Source organism: Rhodamnia argentea, chromosome 3 (genome assembly GCF_020921035.1).
Source record: "Rhodamnia argentea isolate NSW1041297 chromosome 3, ASM2092103v1, whole genome shotgun sequence".
Lineage (NCBI taxonomy): Eukaryota > Viridiplantae > Streptophyta > Magnoliopsida > Myrtales > Myrtaceae > Rhodamnia > Rhodamnia argentea.
In genome coordinates, this window is record NC_063152.1 from 25630356 (window position 1) to 25647506 (window position 17151).

The 17151-nt window shown below is 41.3% G+C and overlaps 2 protein-coding genes across 2 annotated transcripts; both read right to left on the minus strand.

The window, feature by feature from the left end:
• Nucleotides 1-7669: 7669 nt before the first annotated feature.
• On the minus strand, nucleotides 7670-9853 carry LOC125314237 (pectinesterase 2-like). The gene is made up of 2 exons (XM_048276063.1): nucleotides 8939-9853; nucleotides 7670-8506 (listed from the first exon to the last, which is right to left on the minus strand). The coding sequence occupies exons 1-2, from the start codon at nucleotides 9795-9797 to the stop codon at nucleotides 7818-7820; spliced, it is 1548 nt and encodes a 515-aa protein (XP_048132020.1). The 5' UTR covers nucleotides 9798-9853; the 3' UTR covers nucleotides 7670-7817.
• A 4740-nt stretch (nucleotides 9854-14593) lies between these two features.
• Nucleotides 14594-17038, minus strand: LOC125314235 (pectinesterase 2-like). Its single transcript, XM_048276049.1, has 2 exons — nucleotides 16115-17038; nucleotides 14594-15515 (listed from the first exon to the last, which is right to left on the minus strand). The coding sequence occupies exons 1-2, from the start codon at nucleotides 16971-16973 to the stop codon at nucleotides 14827-14829; spliced, it is 1548 nt and encodes a 515-aa protein (XP_048132006.1). The 5' UTR covers nucleotides 16974-17038; the 3' UTR covers nucleotides 14594-14826.
• Between the last annotated feature and the right edge of the window lie 113 nt (nucleotides 17039-17151).

The following is a 17151-nucleotide window of genomic DNA, read 5'->3' on the forward strand; positions in this document are numbered from 1 at the left end:
TACATATGTAGACAAGGAACACGTGAAGTGGGATATTTCAACAGCCCTATTTTACGTGCAAGCCGGATTAGGAATGACATGTAGAATTTGACAAATAAGATGGACGCACACACAAAGATAAACTGGGATGGAACTTGCTCGGATGCTATGTAAGAATGTCCAATCTGGAAATATAACTTATCAGGTAGAGATATCATATGTGCGTAAAAAATACATGCTGATATCAAACTAAAGGTCGACACTAATTCTTCGAAACCCTAGCTAACCAATTATTACCAGGCATCAGTCTACCTAGTACCCTGACAAACGAACTTGGCAAGAACCGACTGTCGTGTCAAACGGGAGAAACCCCGGCGAAGATGATTTGGCACGGCCATTGCACACGTGTTGCCATACTCAACCCAGTGTCGATATGGAGATGGAAACTTATAGCGCCGATGCCTCCAAAAGCAGGTGACGAGGATATCCTTTGAACGCGAAACGACTCCTGTCGGTCCTTCATGGCTGAAGTGGTGAGATAATATTGGGTAGGGCCGGCGCCACCATGTCATCTTGGTGCCAGACCGTTCGGGGATTGACACGTGTCCCAAATGCATAGTGGATGGAGTAACCAAGTGGCTTATTCGTTCGAGCACGTGTGATGCGATTTGTTTTGGTTATGAACCCATCAAGGCATCCAGGTGATCGGCTTGATTAATGAGTTTTCATTGGATGTAGATGTGATCAACCAACTAGGAACTTGTTCATACTCAAGAGATAAGTGGATGGATTTGGACAAGCCTTTCTACACGAGAAAGCCTTGCTTAGCCCGAAAGTCATTTTGTAAATTTTATGTTACAGTCGGGTTTGATCAACATATTAGGGTCGACTTTGGTCCTGCTCAGCTTGAGCCCAACCGATCATCATGTCTAATTGGACTTTAAGTACATGTGACTTCTTTACACTTAATTATGAGCTTTAATTGGACGTAGAGCTCATCAACCAACGAGGAGCTTATCCATGCTTGAGAGATAAGAGGATGGGTTTAAGCTTTCTACACAAGAAAGCCCGGCTCGGCCCTAAAGTCATTTTGTAAATTTTATGTTACGGTTGGCTTGGGCCAACATGTTAGGCTCGACCTTCGGTCCCGCTTGGCTCGAGCCCGCACAATTATCACGTCTGATTGGACTCTGAGTACATGTGACTTCCTTGCACCTAATTATGAGTTGAACTTTTTGATCAGAGCCTCCGCGCATTCTCATGCCCTGAGTTTATCCCGCAAATGCAAGGCCCGTCATTCTTCGTTTTCACGTGCCTATCCTTCAATTGATTACGTGGTTTGACTTGGCTTATCTAATTATATACATTCGATTTTTATTAGCTTCTCTATCCCTCAATGTTTTTTCAGCTACTATTTTTCTACGAAATAACTGTAATTATAGATTGGTGTTATTAAAATGAGAAGACTTATAAATTATCAAATATTTTCCATAAATGAACATAACGTATGTCAATGTAAAATGTATTTCAATAGGATCCATTTTTCCACAATTATTCGGATTTCCAAAATACCTGGGTTTTGTTTGTTAATACTTCAATAAAAGCGAAAAATACCTTTTACTTTCCCGCCAATATCTAAAGTTTTATTGAAATTTCAGAAAACTATGGAAAATTAGATGTCAAGCTACGTGTGAACGGATTTTTTTTTTTTTTTACATAAGCGGCTGTATTTATCATTGATTTGAGGATATTAATCACGAATTTCTCATTAACCTCAAACCCAGAATAGAATAATTATGAGTACTTATCTTTTAGTATTGCCAAGTAAAATATTCATATCGAGGTATCAATTTGACATTTCAAACACGGCGGAGAGTTTCAGATCATTATCCTAGCTATGAAGAAGAGATGGTGTGGAAGAGAGGAGTATGAAGTTTGCAAATTTGAGGGAATATGATCTTATTTTCTTGAAAATCCTAGAGATTTCTTTTCTACTAAAGAGTCTTATAACATCATTATGTGCATACATCAATCATCAAATGTTCTACATAAATTTAATTGACTATGCTCGGGTAAAAAAAATGAGATATTCTTACATGGTTCGAGTGCATGCGAGCCAAACACATTTGTTGGATCTCGGAGGCGCAGCACACTGTTACCGAAAGGTTTGAAGAAGGAAATTTGGAAATGAAGTTTATTCACTCATACTCAAAATGATTACAACGCACATCTATTTATAAGCTTAAAATGTGACTTTACGTCTACTCTAGACACACGAACAGACACGTCTAGATTCATAACATTCAAAGCTATATTGAAAGACTAGAAACAATAAATAGACATAATTTCTAGGTAACAACTCCCTAGATTCCAAGTATCAAGATGAACTTGGGTTACGAAGAGTCTCCTTGAGGCCCGAAAAGTCTTTTGACGTTTCCAACAGCCTCCCTTAAACCGAGCTCATCTTGACCATGCCTATCATCCTCTTGAATTTAAGGAAGGAGTCTGTCTTCAACGGCTTCGTGAACATGTCAGCCACTTGGTCTTCCGACTTGCAATACCGTAGCATAATCTCCTCGGACTTCACTAGATCTCGAATGAAGTGATACTTTATATCGATGTGCTTGCTTCTTCCATGAAAGACCGGATTCTTTGCAAGGGCTATGGCTGACTTATTATCACAATTAATCACCGTCGAATGCTCCCGCTTATGACGTAGCTCAGCGAGCATCGAACGTAGCTGCATCGCTTGAGTAGCACAATAACCGGCTGCTATGTATTCCGCTTCTGCACTGGACAAAGCAACCACCTGTTGCTTCTTTGAGGACCAAGAAAAAATTCCATTTCCTAAAGAGAAAACATAACCGGAAGTACTTTTCCTTTCTCCAATATCGCCTCCCCAATCACCGTCTGTATATCCCACAAGCTGAAAATCATTAGAAGAATTGTAGAATATACCATCATCCATAGTACCTTTAATGTACCGAAGAATCCTTTTTGCCGCCTGCAAGTGTGATTGTCTAGGAGTCTCCATAAATCTGCTTACCATCCTAACACTATAAACAAGATCCGGCCGAGTAGAAGTCAAATATCGTAGACTCCCAACTAACCTCTTGAAATAAGTGGGATCAACTTCGGAACCACTTCCGTCTTTTGTCAACTTCAATCTTTCCTCCATTGGAGTGCTAATTGGTTTACAAGTAGCCATCTTGAAACGCTCAAGAATATCCTTGGCATACTTTTGTTGACAAACAAAGATACCATCCTCCGATTGTGTGACTTCAAGGCCATGAAAATAATACATGAGACCCATGTCCGCCATCTCAAACTCACGAGTCATGGCCTCCCCGAAGTTACAAATCATCTCTTAACAATCTCCAGTAAATATGAGATCATCAATATATAAGCAAACAATGAGCAACTCACCATTCAAGCCAACCTTGACATATAAGGTATGCTCATATGGACAGCGAATAAAGCCATGATGCATGAAATAAGAATCTATTCTGGTATACCAGGCTCGTGGTGCTTGTTTGAGGTCGTAGAGAGCTTTCTTCAATTTATAGACTAAGCCCTCTTGTCCTTCCTTGACATAGCCCTCTGGTTGATCCACATACACCTCTTCTTCAAGTACGCCATTGAGAAATGCGGACTTGACATCCATTTGGTGTATTTTCCAATGCCTTTGAGCTGCCAAAGCAAAAATCATGCGGATAGTATCCATTCTTGCAACCGGAGCAAATACCTCAAAATAGTCAATCCCGGGTTTCTGTTTGTAACCCTTGACTACAAGACGAGCCTTCAACCGATCAACATCACCATTAGGCTTATACTTGGTCTTATAAACCCATTTCACGCCGATGGACTTCTTGCCTTCTAGAAGAGACGTGAGTTCCCACGTATCATTCTTCTCGATCGCATGTATCTCATCATCCATAGCAGTAACCCAACCATCATCTTGGGAAGCCTCCTTGAAGTGTGTCGGGTCACAATCTGCAAAGAGAGCAAAATTGATAATTTCTTCATCGGAGGGATCATCATCTTTCGACAAAGCACAATCCCTCAAACGAGCGGGTAACACTCGTTCTCGCCGTGGACGTGAAGATGTTTCGACAAGATTGTCGACTGAAGTCGATTGAGTCTCTGCTGTCGAATTAGGCTGGATCAAACTCACTGCTGGTTCGGATTGACTATCCGAATTGGGTTGAATCGACTCCTCCTCATCGAGGACAAAGTGAAACTGCCTCTTTTCTTTCGTGTTCCACGACCATTCAGCTTCCTCATCGAAAGTGACATCTCGATTGATAACCACCTTCTTCGTTACAGGATTATACAACCGATAACCCTTTGTCTCATTACTGTAACCGAGAAAGATGCACTTCTCACTCTTCTCATCAAGCTTCTTGCGAAGCTCATTTGGAACATGGGCATAAGCAATACACCCAAACACGCGAAAATGTTGAACCGAAGGGATTCGACCACTCCACACCTCCGCCGGAGTCTTGAACTCAAGACCTTTAGTAGGACATCGATTCAACAAATAAATAGCACGAGCAAACCGCCTCCGCCCAGAAATGTTTAGGCAAATTTTTGGAATGAAGCATGGTACGTACCATATCGACAATAGTACGGTTTTTTCTTTCCGCTACTCCGTTCCGTTGAGGAGTATACCGTGCTGTTAATTGATGCTTAATGCCGCACCGCTTGAAGAAACCATCTCCAACCAAGTATTACGTGCCACGATCGGTTCGAAGATTTCGAATTTTGTGCCCACTTTGTTTTTCTACGTAGGCTTTGAACTCCTTGAAAGCATTGATGGTATCTGATTTTTGCTTCAAGAAATAAACCCATGTTTTTCGACTAAAGTCATCGATAAAGGTAACAAAATACCTGTACCCCCGATTCGACGACTCACCGAGCGGTCCACAGAGGTCGGAGTGCACTAGCTCCAATGGCCTTGAAGCTCTCCATGATTTTCCCGAAGGGAAGCTTTCTCTGCACTTCTTCCCAATAATACATGGTTCACATATCTCCTTCGGAGAAGAAATTTCGGGTAGTCCACGTACCATCTTCTTTTGAGACAACAGCTTCAAGCTGTCGAAATTCACATGTCCGAATCGCTTGTGCCAAAGCCATGTCGAATCTTGCACCGAGGCACTAAAGCATGACGTAGCATAATTAATATACAAAGGAAAAAGTCGATTTCGAGCCATTTTTACCTTTGCAATCAGCCCTCCTTGGCCATCATGAACCGTGCAAAGTTCATCCTTAATGGTCATGTGATAGCCTCGTTCGCACAACTGTTCCATGCTTAGAAGATTTTCTCAAAGACCGGGAACATAATGGACATCGGAAATGCTTTGAACCGACCCATCTTTTGCCTTGATTTTAATTGTCCCCTTTCCCACGATAGGAACTTTGGTATTATTTCCGATTCTCACCTCCGAACGAAAGGTGTCATCGAATTTCGAGAACAATTCCTTCTCGCCACACATGTGATTGCTGCATCCGGTGTCTAAGTACCAAACATTCTTCTGGTTCTCCACCGCAGAATTACACGTGAATAAAAGAGCATTATCTTGCTCACCATCACCATCGACATTTCTATCGACAGATCTTGCTACATTTGCATGAAACTTTTGACCGCCGGTCTTCCTCCTTCGACATTCAGATTTATAGTGCCCATATTTTTTACAATTAAAACACCGAATAAGGGACTTATCTTTTCGTTGTCCGACATACTTCTCGTGCCGCTTTGGATCTTTCCTTTGATTAGAAAGATTCTTCTTTTCACCGGGCAACACCAAGCGGCTTTGTAAAGCTTCCTCCACCGTCTTGGATTTCTCCTTGAGTCGCTGCTCGTGCATTTGTAGAGAGCCCACCAACTCATCAACGGACAAGATGGAGAGATCTCGTGACTCTTCGATGGAAGTCACAATATATTCGAACCGCAAAGTTAGAGTCCGAAGTATCTTTTCAACAATCTGTTGATCAACAATAGTCTCACCATTGGCCTTCATTTGATTGACAAGAGCCAATGTCCGTGAGAAATAGTCAGAAATGGACTCCGACTTTTCCATCCGAAGGAGCTCGAATTGTCGACGAAGAGTCCGAAGCCGAACCTTCCGGACCTTCTCAACGCCTTTGTATATGTTGGTGAGAGTGTCCCGGGCTTCTTTTGCCGTCTTCGAATTCGCCACTTTTTCAAAAATTGACGAATCTATTGCTTGAAAGATGTAAAAGAGAGCCTTACGATCTTTCTTACGATTTTCTTTTAGCGTCCTCTGCTCCTTCGTTGTCAAATTTGCCGGCCCTTCTGGCTCCACGAATCCTTCTTCTATAATCTCGGTCAGCTCCCGAAACCCGAATAGCACCTCCATCTGGATCTTCCAATGCTCAAAATTCTTCCCATCGAACCTTGAGATTTGAGGTTGGACCATCCCGGCACCACTCACAGAAGTCATCTTACTCGAGAGTAGATTTCACAAAACTTAGCCAAACTGGCTAAACCGGCCAAACTAGCTCTGATACCAAATGTTGGATCTCAAAGGCGCAGCACTATGATACCGAAAGGTTTGAAGAAGGAAATTTGGAAATGAAGTTTATTCACTCATACTCAAAATGATTACAATGCACATCTATTTATAAGCTTAAAATATGACTTTACGTCTACTCTAGACACACGAACAGACACGTCTAGATTCATAACATTCAAAGCTATATTGAAAGACTAGAAACAATAAATAGACATAATTTCTAGGTAACAACTCCCTAGATTCCAAGTATCAAGATGAACTTGGGTTACGAAGAGTCTCCTTGAGACCCGAAAAGTCTTTTGATGTTTCCAACAACATTTGAGCCCTTGAAATGGGTAGGTTCAACGTTGTAAGACAACTATGAAGGATTGCTAGACTGACACAGAATAAAACATTCAATTTGCACAAGGCGAAAATTGAAGCAAAAAACCTCTTCTTAGAAAAGATAATAATTGGGGCCAAAAGAGAAATTGGTCCAAATTTCCAGTTTTGTTTTTCCTTTTGTAATCGAGCTCAGAAATCAAAAGAGACAATACTAAAATTAAGGGAATACTTTCTTTGGCCATAATTATAGAAATAATTGAACAACATATTCTTATTATATATTTCTACAATATAGGTTATGATGAGATTTTTTTTTTTCAAATGGTGTTATCATAGATTCACAATAAGTTGACTTTAATATATATCACTGCATAATTCCTTTGACACGTCCACGGAGCTCCTTCTTGTTGTAAGCTTTTGGACATGCTAGGGGAGTCGTCCAGGTTCCTATAGAACCCATCACTAAAATACCCCTAGAGGGAGGCTCTTTCCCACTTGCTCGAGGGATAACCGATTCATATTACTTGTATTTTGGTTGGATCGGGCACTTGGTGGTAAAAGCCCCTACTTGAAAAGATGTTGAGGCATTTTCGGCGATGGTAGAGTCCTTTTGTCATACTAGCAAGGGTGGTACGTGAGATTTGGGTCCTTAGCTAGCTCATTTTATTTTTGTAATAGGCAGAAAAAACGTGTGAAAATCACCATTAAAGGACAATCTCGAAACAATAACAAATTACCATGTGAAAATCACCATAAGAGTACAATCTCAAAAGAATAATAAATTACAATCATGCAAAGAATGACACCTTGATCACTTTATTACACCAGATATCTATAATGAATGGGAACTATGTAAGAAAGAATATTTTTCTAATTACATATGTGCTGCATATGACGGAAACGCTTGTGTTCCTTGTGAGCCACCTCGTACTCTTGTGAGACTTGCATTCCACCTCTGATTTTCCGTCTTTAAATAGCTTAAAGGCCGGATGTGTATGGCACGCCGGTGGTGGGCAACCAAGAGCCGCCGGCAATGAAGCTCCCGACGGTGAACTTAGAAGCCTCGGTCGCGCTTGTGATGACATGGTACCCTGCCCATGTGACCCTATTAGCGGTCGAAGACCCGGGGCCTGTGTTAAGATACTCTCCATAGTACAAAGTGTTGAGGGCGAAGTTGCCATCCCACTCCATCCAACCGGCTGAGTTAATCAAGCTATCAAGATAAGTCTTCATAAAAACCGTCCTCGAATATTCTTGCCATGGCCTGCCGAGGTACGTGTTCACGCAGCTTTGAACCGATTTTAGGTCTGAAGCTGCGGTGACCTTGCAATTGTGGATGGAGATGCCGGTGTTCTGGTTTGGGTCGGTTCGGCCTTGTGCAGTGACGGTATTGACCTTGTTAGGAGGGTTTCTGGCATAGATGTTGCAGTTTTGAAATACAACAGCCGCATTTCCAAAGATGAAGTCAACAGTGCCGTAGATGTCACACTCTCTATAGAATTGGCGCTCCGAGTGAACATAAAGAGTGTCTTGATAACCCTCGAAGCTACATCTATAAAACACCGATAGATCAGAGCTAGAGCGCAAAGCAACGGCTTGGTGATTTGTCGCACCAGCAGTGTTGTGAACAGTGATATCTTGTGCGATGAATCCATCACCAACAACAGCTGAAATTCAAGATCAGAAAGCTTATTAGAAATACAATCTGTATAGACCGGCCACTAGCCGATTAGAATTTGTGGATGGATTGGGGTCTCGCGTATACTACGGATATGATAGAAAGTCCTCGACGTTGTCTATTTCTTGCAGACATGCGAAACTATATACGTCTCCTCCATGTTCATAGTCAGTGCTTGACCTGATTAAAGTCGAAAACTATGATTGAATTATAGGCTTAGTTTTCTATAGTTGTCAAAAACTAGGTTAGGCTATCCAATTTTTTTTTTAAAATCAAAATATTGCACATTAAAATACTCTAAAAAGCTTAAGCTCATCGGATATACTTCCTAATAAGCTGATATAAACAGAACCCTTATTTTCAATATTAATACCCAATAAAATAAAGAGGATCAGAAGTAACTTAGATGCTACTAACTTACCAACAGTCGCTGAATTGAAGGTGGTAGAGCCTCCGCCGACGCTTTTGCTTCCGGTGATTATGGTCTTCCCGATGCCATCACCAACGAACATAATGTTCTCCAATTTCGATCCAACTTCAATGTTTTCACTATAAGTACCAGCCTTGATATAGATGATGTACCTAGCAGTACCTGACCTCTCTGATGCTGCAGTTATGGCTTCACTAATCGTTTTGTAGTTCCCCGAACCATCCTGGGCCACTACGATATTGGCCTTAGACACCGTGGATGAAGACTGCAAAAGCTTTCGGTCGCCGGGCCTCACCCAAGTGGGAAATTTCTTCGTGTAGTTTGGTGCAGTGTAGGGTGCATAGTTGAGGGCCAAAGTGTTGCTTATCAACTTGGAAACATTATTTGACATTAAAGGCAGTACATTGTCGGAGACCCCCAATTCGACGAACCCAGCTCGACACGTCTCGAGATTGGTCAAGGCCGTGCTGAGCCATGTCTGTGCTTCATCTTGGGTGCACTCGTGGACAATGGTTCGGTTCAGACGAAGAACTGTGTGCTCGTACAGCTGGAGGCAGTCGGCCCAAGCAGCCTTCTCGCGCTCGTTGCTGCACTTCGACCCCAATGAGTGCGTGTTGCTATGGGCCAGTTGGGCTCTCTCGAGTGCAAGTTGCATCGAGACCTTGAGGAAATCGGATTTTTGATTGATGGGAGATTGGTTAGGGTTGTGGGTCAAGAAGTACTCACAAGGCTGTGGATAAGGCATTTTGCTACACCAGGATTTGACATCGCTAGAGGAATAGCCGGAAATGGTTTGAGATAGCAGCAGAGGCAAGAAGAGAAGGATCATCAACTCTGGGCGAAAAGCCATTTTGGTTTTGTGTTGCTAATGGTATTCGACGCAACGAAGCAAGGAGAATTCTTGTGATTTTGTGATAAAACTCACTTGAGTTTGGTGATCGAATGCCTTGAATCCTTCCCCTTTATATAGAAGTGAGATGTAGCCACCAATGTGCGTGCATGCACCATGCAACTTCGCTTTTTGCCACGTGATCTTCTCGGTTTGGGGCTTTCCGTTAGCTTAGACCAAAGAAGAATCAAAATACGACAAATTGGTTGATTTTTGAACGAGAACGAAAAGAAAGAAAAGGTACACCTGTCACCTACCTTATCTCTCGGCTACCCCCAGTTCGGATTAAGGTTTGATAGATTTGTGTATTTTGACTTTTTCTGTAAGGTTGACAGTTGAACTATGCAAATCAAAAGGAAGAATCATCACAACGTGTGAGCAAATTGTTGGCAATCCATGCCTTAGTGGAATATTATTAGGTGACAACTGCTCGATCTCAGCGCTAAGGGACGAACCCAAGACCGTGTCTTGGCAGTTTTTGATGACTCGTGACCAGTTGGAATTGGAAGTCTTTGATAGACTGGCCTCCATCGGAATCCTTTCTATTTGTAGAGAGTTTCTTTTTTCCTTTTCCTTCCAAGGGGCCAGCAGCTACTTTTATAATTGGAGTTACACGTTCGCGTTATTGTTATAGTATCGTTACGATTGCACAGTGCATCCTCATTGGCACTTGTATTTTGCCTTATTATTGTGGTGCAGCCAAAACACTAGGAAGTAGTTTAATAATGCATGTCACACCCCAAATCCTACCAAAATAGGGGATGACGCTGTCGTCCTTTCACTCAAAGAATGCAATCTCAAACATTACCGTGAGGTCTTAAGGTTCTTGAGATGTGATTTCGACAAGAGGATTATTATGATAATTTTTAACTCATAAGGATAAGGGAAGGTGCCAACATGTACGTCAAAGGACAAATCGTGAGGTTCAATATGGGACAGGCATGTTAGGGAAGCATTTCCCTCAAAAAATTTGCGGTTGACCTATCAAAATTGGACTTTCTCACTGTCCAAATAACATAAAAAGTTAAGATCAAACTAATATTGTTCTCGTTCTTAAGTTACTTTAGGCATGTCTGCACCGTTTAACATGGTACAACCCAATTACTCCGAATAAAAAGTTCGGGCTAAGCCGGAATCAACTCAAATCAAACCGAATAATTTAGTTCGCTTTTCTAGCCAGAAAGGACGTGGCTAGAATACTATGGGTTGGGCCTAATTTGGAATGTTGTAAATCAGATATGTCCTTTTGCTAGAATTTCTCCTGTGATGAATATCTTCCACCAAAGTTGTTCTTTGGCTTTTAATTAAAGTTGACATCTATGGCAACTTCGGACAGAAAATATCACAAGTAAATAAGATAATCAACACTTTACTTCAAACAGAAATATACAAGCACAAATTGTGTTGAAATTTAATCGACAACGAGGGTTGAAAAGTATAGCCAATATAATAGAATTGTGCGTAATCAGACTGTGATGGAATTTAATTGATGACACAACTCTGAAACTACAGTTAAGAAACACACCGATGTTTAATGAGCCTGGAAACTAAAGGTACAGTGCATGAAAGTAAAGATAACAGAGAGGTAATAAATTTGTTTGAGCTAAGCACGAGGGGGGTATCTCCAGTAGAGGATCTATGGTATTTATAGTTGTTCTGCCATAACTATTCCTAAGCAGTTTTTAGCGGTTGTGTCCATGTTCCTCCATCTCCGAAAATCTTGTGCCCATGCCCTCATGATGCCATCATCTTGCTCTCGAACGGTTAAGGTGTGCTTATCACTCCATGACCTTGATCACTTTGTTTTCCAACAACTTAAAACTGGTGACCGCAATTTGATGCTCTTTCCCCGTTCAACTTTCTCTGGACGTCCCCGATTGTTCGCCAAGCTCATCAATTGATGCTTTTGTCAACCATCGTCAAGTCATATGTGTATCGGCAACTGATCGGCAGTGATTATTAGTGTGCACCAATACCGATACCAATTCTTGTGGTCGTCAACAATGGGTCACATGCTCGACAACATTTGATGTTTATCTCACGGGTCCTACTTATATCGATGATACGACTCAGTCATTTTTTCGGGCAAATAGCCTCTCATTCCATATAGTCCATGTTTGGGCTTTGCGGACAAAGGTGAGTGATAGAGCATTTACATTTGTTGATGGCTTTGCGCCATGCAACTTCGCTTTTGCCCCGCGATTTTTTTCTCCTTTTGGGGCTGTCCTTTAGCTCATAAAAATGAAGATTCAAAATATGACAAACCGGTCAACGGGGCAAATCTCCCGGCTACCCTAGTTTGCGTTATAGTTTGATACATTGTGCGCACTGACTTTTTCTTGTCAAAAAGGAAGATAAAAGGGGCAACAAAGGAAGATGAAACGAAACGCGTTTTTTTGAATATCATTAGGCAGAACATTATGGATCGGAATAATTCACCTCGACGGCTCATCCCCTTTTGAGACTCTAAGTTTTAACAAGTCCTTGAAAGACTGCCCCCCACCGGAGTCCTTGCTTCTTACGGAATTTCTGTTTCCTTTTCCGCCATGGAGACCAAAACCTAAATTTACATTGGGGGCTGCATTGCACCATTCTGCGGTCAACAAATGCAATGACGATACAGTCAAGACATCAGCAAGTGGTTCAACAAGAATATATATCTCGAAAGTGCGAATATTAAAGCGTGCAACAGTTCATAATATAAATCTTCGTACGATACAAAAACCGGAAATATACTTAGCTAAGAAATTTATAATATCGGAGGAGTAATTTAAATATTCGTGGTTGACCTACCTAAATTGGACTTTATTGCCATTCAAATAACACAAAAAAATTAAGTACGAACTATATTATTCTCGGTTTTGAGTAATTTTAGGTATGTCTGCATCATTTATTCTTGTATCACCTTAATAACTGATATTTCATGAAAGAAATTTACCTGGGCTAAGCCAAACCAACTCAAATCAAATCTAGTAATGTGGTACGAGTTAGTTTTCCAGTTCGAACCGACTTGGCCGATTCTAGGTGATTCTTGGGGGGACCGGTCCGGATGTTGATTCCTCAAGGAACTAGCATCCGATCGAACCGATGGATTGGCCAAGATTTCTTTCTAAAAAAAAAAAATACTCTGAAGCAAATCCTAATTAGCAAAATTACTTTTTTTTTTCTTTTAATGTTAGGAAACTCCCACTTGTAGGGAGTAGAAAAAATAAAACAAGAAAAAGAAAGGAAATCATTAGTTCGGTGACCGGTCCCGAAATCGGATTGGACCGACCTAGGACCGGGTGGGCTGGTTTTCGATTTCATAATTTGAGATTTGATCATGTCTAGTCTAGTTCCAAATTTTAGGGCAGGAACCGACTGAATCTTGAATCGATCACTTTTATGAATGACAATTATTAGAAAGACGATTACTTGTGGGACCCCCAAATGGTTAGACATGTTGCTTGTAATATTCATTCATGGACTTAATATGAAAGGAACTTTCTTTCGGACAGAGGTGCCACGTCAGACAAGTACGAGAACCGTCGCCATCGCCTCTAGGTGTCGGAGAAATTCAAAACCGGAGACCAGAGTTTCTTGTTATTGATTAGTTCCTGAGTTAGGTCAAAAGGACAGAGATTCGCACGCCAAATGGTATGGTCACTGCATGCGAATTTCGCACGTGCTTTTACGTATAAACTTGCACGATAAAATCGACGAAGGACTTCCAGTTTTAGGAACACATTTATATTATGCTGCGAATTAAGTACTATCGTCATTTCATATTTGAGGAATATGATGAATGTTTTAAGTTTTGGGGATAAACGATTTGTTTAATATGATATCATTAACAATAACACGTCTCTCAACCGCATCTTGAACTCATTGTGAATGAAATCTTATAGATGCACCTCCGGACGGATGACAAGAAATTGAGAGCTTTCTGTATTGTGCTTCTTGCGTGTTCCCCTGAGTCTATGTTTGGGTCGAGAGTTGCGACTCATGCTTTCGAGTCTCAATTTATGTTGTTCCAATTGTGACCGCGTCATAAAATCTTATATCATAAATTTGGCAATATATATTCTGCTTGAGAAAAATCTCAAAGCCCCAGCCTCTCAAGTCAATGATCGTGATACTTAGATTATTTAATGAGTGGCCACCGAAAAGAAAAAACTTATTTAATGAGTCATTTAGTTCGGGCTTAGGCAATTATGTTACATTTCCTTAAATTTTCTCCCTGTGTACATATGTAAATGTCTAGGAAAAACGCTGCCTCGAAATTTAATATATAGAACTCTAGATTGCTACCAAGGCATTCTCGTTGTTAACAAAATTTTATCACTGTATGTTGCATATATGCAGTTCTTACATCTTCTAATTATTTCCTCATTTCGACAATTTTTTTTTTTGACGTGAGCTAATAATGAAAGACATTTCCGTTTTCAAATGGTGTTATCACAATAATTATTCACTATTCAATCTCTCAAAACACAGGTCGACTAGATTGTTCACTCTTTTGACTTAAATTTGTTTAGATCGTCAAATATTTTTTTCGTCGTAGGGATCGTTTCGTGGTGGTTTGATCAAAATTCTTTCAATCGGGGCATCTAATAACTATCAAAACTATTCCTGATAATAACAATTGGTAACCTTGGTATATTCGAATCATGAGTAAACTGTTGTTTGTGCGCAACTATATTGGATTTAAGCCAAGGAGAAGAAACCCCAATGAGTCAATATAGAAAATGAGACATTGTATTAAAGACAGAAAAAACAGGTGAAAATCACCATAAAAGTACACTCTAGAAGAATAAAAAATTAGAATCATAAAGAATGACAACTTGATCACTTTATTACATCAGATATATGTAACGAATGGGAACTATATAAGAATTTCTTTGCTAATTAACAAACCGCTTCATATGACGGAACACTTATGTTCCTGGTGAGCCGCCCTGTACTCCCGTAAGACTTGCATTCCACCTCCGATTTTCCATCTTTAAAAAGCTTAAAGGCCGGATGTGTACGGCACGCCTGTGGCAGGCAACCAAGACCCGCCGGCAATAAAGCTCCCAACGGTGAACTTGGAAGCCTCGGTAGCACTTGTGATGACATGATAGCCTGCCCATGTGACCCTATTTGCAGTCGACGATCCGGGGCCCGTGTTCAAGTATTCTCCATAGTACAAAGTGTCGAGAGCAAAGTCTCCATCCCACTCCATCCAACCAGCCGAGTTAATCAAGCTATCAAGGTAAGTCTTCATGAAAACTGTCCTAGAATATGCTTTCCACGGCCTACCAAGATACGTATTCACGTAGCTTTGAACCGATTTTAGGTCTGAAGCTGCGGTGACCTTGCAATTATGGATGGAGATGCCGGTGTTCTGGTTTGGGTCGGTTCCGCCCTGAGCGGTGATGGTATTGGTCTTATTCGGAGGGTATCCGGCATAGATGTTGCAATTCTGGAAAACGACGGCAGCATTCCCAAAGATAAAGTCAACGGTGCCGTAGATGTTGCATTCTCTGTAGAATTGACGCTCGGAATGAACATAGAGGGTGTCTTGATAACCCTCAATGCTACATCTATAAAACACCGAGAGATCAGAGCCGGAGCGCAGAGCAACGGCTTGGTGATTTGCTGCACCAGCAGTGTTGCGGAAAGTGATATCTTGTGCGATGAATCCATCACCAACAGCAGCTGAAATTTGAGACGGGAAAGATTATTAGAAATACAATCTATATAGACCAGCCACCAGCCAATCAGAATTTGTGGATGGAGTGTGGTCTTGCATATTATATACATGATAGAAGGTCGTCGATGTTGTCTATTTCTTGACGACAAGGGAAACATTGTACGTCTTCCTCATATTCATAGTCAATGCTTGACCTTGTTAATGTCAAAAGCTATGATTAAGCTATAGGCTTAGTTTTCTATAGCTGTCAAAATCCTAATCCCGCAATCCGTATTTTATATGTAACCCTACCCTCTTATTTTGTAATTTTCTTTGCACTGTTCCAACCATCTTATTCTCACGAAAACTGACACGTGCAGGCTTAACTAACTCATACGTACTTGTCTTCATTTTGAATTAAGAGGTTCTTCGTTTGTTAATAATCAATCTTGATTCCAGGTTAGGCTATTTAAGTGTTCTTTTACCAAAAAAGTGCACAACAAAAGACTCTAGAAAACTTAATTTGATCGGATATGTTTCCTTAAAAGTTGATATATATAGAACTTTGTTTAGTTTTGGTTCTCAATATGAATAATCATGAGTAGCTCAAATAATATTAACTTACCGACAGTCGCAGAATTGAAGGTGGTAGAGCCTCCGCCAACGCTTTTGCTTCCAGTGATTATGGTCTTCCCAATACCATCACCGACGAACATAATGTTCTCTAATTTCGATCCAACTTCGACGTTCTCCTTGTAAGTACCTGCCTTAATATAGATGATGTACCTTGCAGTGCCGGACCGCTTTGATGCCACGGTTATGGCTTCACTGATTGTCTTGTAGTTCCCCGAACCATCCTGAGCCACCACGATATTGGCCTTAGACACCGCGGATGAAGACTGCAAGAGCTTTCGGTCGCCGGGCCTCACCCAAATGGGAAATTTCTTCGTATAGTTAGGTGTGGTGTAGGGTGCATAGTTGAGGGCCAAAGTGTTGCTTATCAACTTGGAAACATTGTTTGACATCAAAGGCAATACATTGTCGGTAATGCCTAATTCGACAAACCCAGCTCGGCATGTCTCGAGATTGGTCATGGCCGTGCTGAGCCACGTCTGCGCCTCATCCTGGGTGCACTCGTGGACGATAGTTTTGTTCAGACGAAGAACAGTGTGCTCATACAGCTGGAGGCAATCGGCCCAAGCGGCCTTCTCGCGCTCGTTGCTGCACTTCGGCCCCAACGAGTGCGTGTGGTTGTGGGCTAGTTGAGCTCTTTCGAGAGCCAATTGCATCGAGACCTTGAGGAAATCGGATTTCTGATTGATGGGAGCTTGCTTGGGGTTGTTGGTCAAGAAGTACTCACAAGGCTGTGGATAAGGCATTTTGCTACACCAGGATTTGACATCGCTAGAGGAATAGGCAGAAATGGTTTGAGATAGCAATAGAGGCAAGAAGAGAAGGATCATCAACTTTGGACGAAAAGCCATTTTGGTTTTGTGTTGCTAATGGTATTCGACAAAATGAAGCAAGGAGGAGTCTCGAGATTTTGTGATAAAACTCTGAGAGTTTGGTGATTGAATACCTTGAATCCTTCCCCTTTATATAGAAGTGAGATGGAGCCACCAATGTGCTTGCATGCACCATGCAACTTCGCTTCTAGCCGCG